The sequence below is a fragment of the Miscanthus floridulus genome, chromosome 3 (genome assembly GCF_019320115.1).
Source record: "Miscanthus floridulus cultivar M001 chromosome 3, ASM1932011v1, whole genome shotgun sequence".
NCBI classification, from domain to species: domain Eukaryota; kingdom Viridiplantae; phylum Streptophyta; class Magnoliopsida; order Poales; family Poaceae; genus Miscanthus; species Miscanthus floridulus.
Window position 1 is genome coordinate 117,866,897 of NC_089582.1, and position 5,617 is coordinate 117,872,513.

General features: G+C 54.9%; 1 protein-coding gene across 1 annotated transcript; it reads right to left on the reverse strand.

The window, feature by feature from the left end:
* Positions 1-478: 478 nt before the first annotated feature.
* Positions 479-2,792, reverse strand: LOC136542177 (cytochrome P450 78A9-like). Its single transcript, XM_066534498.1, has 2 exons — positions 1,598-2,792; positions 479-1,512 (listed from the first exon to the last, which is right to left on the reverse strand). Exons 1-2 carry the CDS (start codon positions 2,636-2,638, stop codon positions 901-903), a joined length of 1,653 nt encoding a protein of 550 aa, XP_066390595.1. The 5' UTR covers positions 2,639-2,792; the 3' UTR covers positions 479-900.
* Between the last annotated feature and the right edge of the window lie 2,825 nt (positions 2,793-5,617).

Below are 5,617 nucleotides of genomic sequence, written 5' to 3' on the forward strand. Positions count from 1 at the left end.
AAACATTCATGGAGGAGCCCAAATTATAACTCCTCTAGATCAAAAAAAGGTATGGATCCTCCTTCTCCTAAAATGTTTGGTACACTTCCTCCGCAAAAGTTGCTGTCAGAGATGGAGCCAGAGTATATTTGGTACACTTCCGCTTGACCTCTTGCTCTTACACCGATTGTCTATCATTTGTGTAATATCAAAATATGTTTTCTATTTAAAGGATGGTCCAGCCCACGGTTGTACTCACGTAGACCTTTTAGGGCACTCGTCTGAAACGCATTGTTTGTATAAACATTTCAGCCTTAATTACAAAGATGTGCAAATCTTTTATGCATTCAAGAAAAAAAATCTCTTACTTCCTTACAGCAAGGCTGGAGTAGTATACTAGTACTAGTTCTCTTCTGGTATTAGGTCATGTTCAGATTTCAGGCATTAACATTATCCTACGGACCTACGGTTGCTCCTTTTGCAGGTATATGAGCAGGAATGATTGAACAGATAGCATATTTAGGCATTGAACTGCGTAATACTAGCATGTGAGCTACAATCCAAAACCATCCAAACCAGCATATACATTTTACGAGTCTTACAGCGATTACTAAAAAAGAAGCAAGAAAAGAGCACCCAGAAAAAAGCTAACAGTACAAGCCAAAGTATCACATTCGGCACCTGATCGATACATATCCAAGATAGTAACATGAAAAGCATATACCCCATGTCGACCTTAGTAGTAGCAACTTGCAAGCTGTGACCGGTAGCAACGTCTCCCAAAAGCACAAGCGCTTTCCATTCCATGTAGTACTAGTAGTAGCGCCAGCAGTGTCGTATATGCTCACAGTGAGACTGATACCCCAACTGACTGACTGACTGACTGCCTGCCTGCTCCGTCGTCTCAGCCGTCACACGTCATCACACCGCTTGCCGGGGCCTCGCCGTCACGGCCAGCGGGACGGCCATCTCGCACGACAGCTTGAGCATCTCCGACAGGTCGACGCCGCGCGCCGGGAGCAGCTCGAACTCGTGCAGCAGCGTCGCGAGCCAGAAAGCCACGGTGGCCATGGCGAGGCTCTTCCCCGGGCAGCTGCGCCGGCCCGCCCCGAACGGCGCGAGCCTGAGGTCCGACCCCATTATCGGGAACTCGGCGGTGGTGGATCCCATGAACCTCTCCGGTTGGAACTCCGTCGGCTCCGCCCACACGTCCGGGTCGTGTGTTATGGCCCACATGTTCACCATGGCGGTGGTGCCGGCGGGGATGAGGTGCCCGTCCACGACCACGTCCGACGTGGCGAGGCGCGCCCACGACAGCAGTGGGCCCGGCGGGTGCATCCTGAGCACCTCCTTGATCACGGCGTGCAGGTAGACCAGTGACGCCGAGTCAGACTCGGTCACGGCCCGGTCGGGGCCGACCACGCGGTCCAGCTCGTCGTGGACACGGGCCTGCACGTCAGGGTGCAGCACGAGCCTGGCCAGCACCCACTCGATCAGCACGGCAACTGTGTCAGTTCCACGGAACACCATTTCCTGCAAAAAGGATGTAACGTTCGCGTGTCATCACGTCACAAACTGAAGAGGTTACGCAGGGAGTGCGGCGGGTCCAGTTACGCACCCAGAGGACGGCGATCATGTCAGAGTCGGTGAGCCTGTCGTCGGCCGGCAGCGAGAGGAGCACGTCGGTGAAGTCCATGACGGCGGGTGGAGCGGAGCGGAGGTCGTTCCGGACGCGGTGCTCGTCGATGATGCCGCCGACGAAGCGGTTCACGAGCGGGACGAGGCGGTCGCACCTGGACCTGGTGCTCTGCAGGTCGAAGCGCGCGAGCCAGGGGAGGTGGTCGGACCAGTTGAGCTGGCCCAGCAGGTCGTAGCCTTCGTCCACGAGGCTCCTCAGCTCCCGCGTCTCCGGGCTCTCCTTGGCCGGGTCCAGCTCCAGGTCGTACCGCCGGCCGAACACCGACCACATCACGTTGTGCAGCGACCCGCGGCGCAGGACGCGGCGGACCTCGAAGCCGTCGCGCCCGGAGGCCGAGGCCGCCGCCGACAGCTCCTTCATGGCGGCCACCATCTGGCGCGCGATGACGGCGCGCTGCGCGGCCGAGGCGGCGACCTGCCACGGGGAGAAGAGGTGCGTGGACGCCACGCGGCGCAGCGTGCGCCAGTAGGCGCCGTAGGGCGCGAACCCGATGGCGCGGTGGAACAGGAGCCCGTACGCGGACTCCTTGATGGGCCGGTCCGCGAACGCCGGGCTGTTGAGGATCTCCCGCGCCACGTCCGGGTGCGCGGCCACCACCACCCGCGTGCCCCCGAGGGAGAACGCCATCAGGCGCCTGGCGCGGAGGCTGTCCGCCGCCGCCGCGAGCTTGCGGTGCGCCAGGCCCGTCATGAGCCACATGCTCCCGATCAAGGGCAGGCCCCTCGGCCCCGGCACGGCCGCCGCCGCCGCGCCACCGACCAGACGCGTCCGTGTCCACCACCACCTCCCCCACGCCGGACCTCCAGGGAAGCACCAGTGGAGGAGGCAAGTGACGACGAAGGCCACGGCGCAGACCGCCAGGAAGCCGGCGAGGCGGTAAGGCTGGTCGCCGCCGGCGCATTTGGCGGCTAGGGACAGGTACAGCAACCAGCTGCCGCAGTCATCGGGGGTCGCCGCCATGGCTCCTAGCTTCTCGTGTTTCACTGTCCTTCTCTCTCGCTCCCTCAGCTCGCTCGTTCGCTGATGCTTGGAACTGGCGCTCGGGTTGAGTGAGGTGCAAGGGCGAGGCGAGGCGCGCTTTTATGGGCTCGAGGCGGCGCTAACGGCAGGAAGGAGTAAAACCTGAGCGGTTAAATCGTGTGGCGCCCAAGGGGCGATCGGATGCCCTATGGCATTAACTGCCGGGTTAATGACGAGGCGAGATATTTGTACTCCGCACGGGGAGGTAGGCGCAGCCGCCGCCGCCCGCCGGCACGCGTAACGGGACTGGAGGCTATGCTGGGGCGGGTACACGTACAGCTACGGCGGCGCGGTAGGGAACGGAAGGGTTCCCTCGTGGCGCCGAGGGGCGTGGCTGGGCATGTGATAGCCATGCCATGCATGCAAGAGGATGCGCCGCGCCGGCGGCGGGTAGCTAGCACGAGATGCGAGACGTGTGGTCGGGTGGGCGATCGATGTATTCGGCCTCTTCGTGTCGTCGTGCGTCGCGCGGGATCGGGCCATCGGGGCGGCGGAAGGGCGGCGCTACTCCGCTAGCGTCTTGGGGACGGTCCCCGGGAGCATAGTAACGAATTGAAGTGACCATGATGCTCGGCGGCGCCTGCTCATACACGCAGAGTTTGTCACTGGAGTACTACGGCTATTGCCGTTCCTGCAAAAACTATGGATTTTTTCTATGATCTTCAGCTTCCGGGTGGTCAAATCTCAGGTGATGATTAGGAATTTGCATGTGATTGTTTCATAACGCCTCCATTTCCACATGACATGAGTGATCACAAAAATTGTCCTAAATTACTGCTGGATCGTACTACTGACTTTGCCAAGATATGTAAGCATTTTGCGCGTTCGAAAAAAAAACTATGAGTTTTTCTATGATTTCAAGCTTCAGGGTGGTCAGATCTCAAAGCCTATATAGTATAAGCTGTAAATTTCAGGTGATGATTAAGAATTTGCATGTGATTATTTCATAACCTTTGCATTTCCACATGAGCGGTCACAAAGCTTGTTCTAAATTATTGCTGGATCATACTACTGACTTTGGATACGCACAAGAAATTGCTCCTGACTTTGGAGGAGTAAGCCGTAGCTCGAGCGGTAAATGCTTGAGGCGGTGGAGCGGCCGGTCGTGAGTTCGAGCTCCACTCGACCACGTTTTCCACCGGGGTTTTTCTCCAATATTTGCAGGTCCTGGATACTCGCGTGGTGCTACAATGGGACTACGACGTGCTCGTCGTCTACGAGACTCGTGTGGCTTCGGTGATCTCCAGAAGGACGTTTGAGATGTATATATTGTAGCTTCTAGGGATGTGCATGTGTGGTGGTGTGAGTGTGTTGTGTAGAGTACAGATACTATAACTTATACACTAGAAGTCCAGGCTAAAAAAACTCTGGTCATAGTCTGACGCATTCGGCCCGAAATTTTGGCCATGTGCATAGCAGCAGCCTTGATGCGGATCAGGTGCTCGATCGCAGGTACATCTACTCGATTTTTTTTAATATTAATATTTTTTGAAAACTAATTTTAAACCTAACAAGATCGTTTTTAAAAAACTAACACTTTGGCCGCGCCTGTTACCCTGGCGCGGCTAAATGCCTGTGCCGCGCCATGTATAGTGGCGCGGCAGAGGGCTGACGTGGCGACGATCGGAATCGCTGACCGCTGACGGGGTAGGGCCTGCCGCGCCACCGATCTTGGCGCGGCACTGCCGCGCCCTGATCCAGGGCGCGACAGAGCCGAATAAATATCACGAGCGAGCCCCCCGCCCGCACGCACCCCTGCCCGCCCGCCCGCCGCCAGCGCCCGCACGTGGCCGCGCCAGCCCACGCCGCGCCCGCCCGCGCACGCGCCGGCCGCGCCACGAACACCGACGCGTCAAGGCCGCCCGCTACTAAGGTACCCCCTCTCGATTTCATGTTATTTTGATTATTATTGTTTTAGGATAATTAGTGATTTATGATAATTAGTAATATAGGATAGTTAGGGTTTTATGATTGTTATTGATTTATGATAGTTAGTGATTTATGATAGTTAGGTTAGTGAATTTGTTTGTGATTTACGTAGGTAGTTTTTAGGTTTGAGGTTAGAATTTTGGGTTTAGGGATTGATTAGATATTTATTATTTAGTTTATAGTTAGTTATTTAGTTAGGGATTTTTGGTATAGATACTAGTTTATAAATGTCAGTACTTACTAGTGCGTGATACGTTGATTTTGATGGCTTCATGAAGTTTCGTCAAATGCTTATATTTCCAGTGAAGTTATTTTATGTTACTAGTGCGTGATATGTCTGTTAATTTTACTTTGAATGTATACATGTGCTTTCATATTGCATAACAAGTAGTTCAAATTTTACAATGCTACATAATGTTAATTTGAATACTCTAACGCTTTGTTTATCAATTTATAATGGGATGCCCCCCCATGCAGCACCCGTTGTACCCTATTCTTAAGGTGGAGTACGACGACTAGCACCGAGCACATATCTTGAGTGACAACGACGCAGAGGTGGCCTTGCCTCCTTTGAGGCCCCGCACGCACACCAGGGCGCACCAGTGAGATGAGCATTACGCGCCGTACATATGGTGTGCCGGCTTCCTCGAGCTTGTCCGTGTTGTCAACCCCGGTCTTCCGTCCCTTGACCCAACACTACTTACTGCAGTTGTAGACAGGTGCGAGTGCATTCTTTGTACGTAAACTTTCTTGTAACAAATTTGAGGCAACTAACAGTCGTTCTATTCTTATAACAGGTGGAGGACTGAGACCCACATGTTCCACCTACCTTGTGGCGAGATGACCTTGACCATGCAGGACGTGAAGGCTATTTTTGGCCTTCGGTTGGGGGGGACTTCCAGTGACAGGGATAGTTGACAACAATCACTGGAGGGAGCTGGTGGCTCAGTTTACTGGCTTTCTTCCACCGGACGATGAGGCTTCCAAAAA

Coding starts and splice junctions, on each gene's coding strand:
- LOC136542177 (XM_066534498.1), bottom strand. CDS start 2,638: ATGGCGGCGACCCCCGATGACTGCGGCAGCTGGTTGCTGTACCTGTCC. Junction 1,513..1,597: donor ACATGATCGCCGTCCTCTGG/GTGCGTAACTGG, acceptor TCCTTTTTGCAG/GAAATGGTGTTCCGTGGAAC.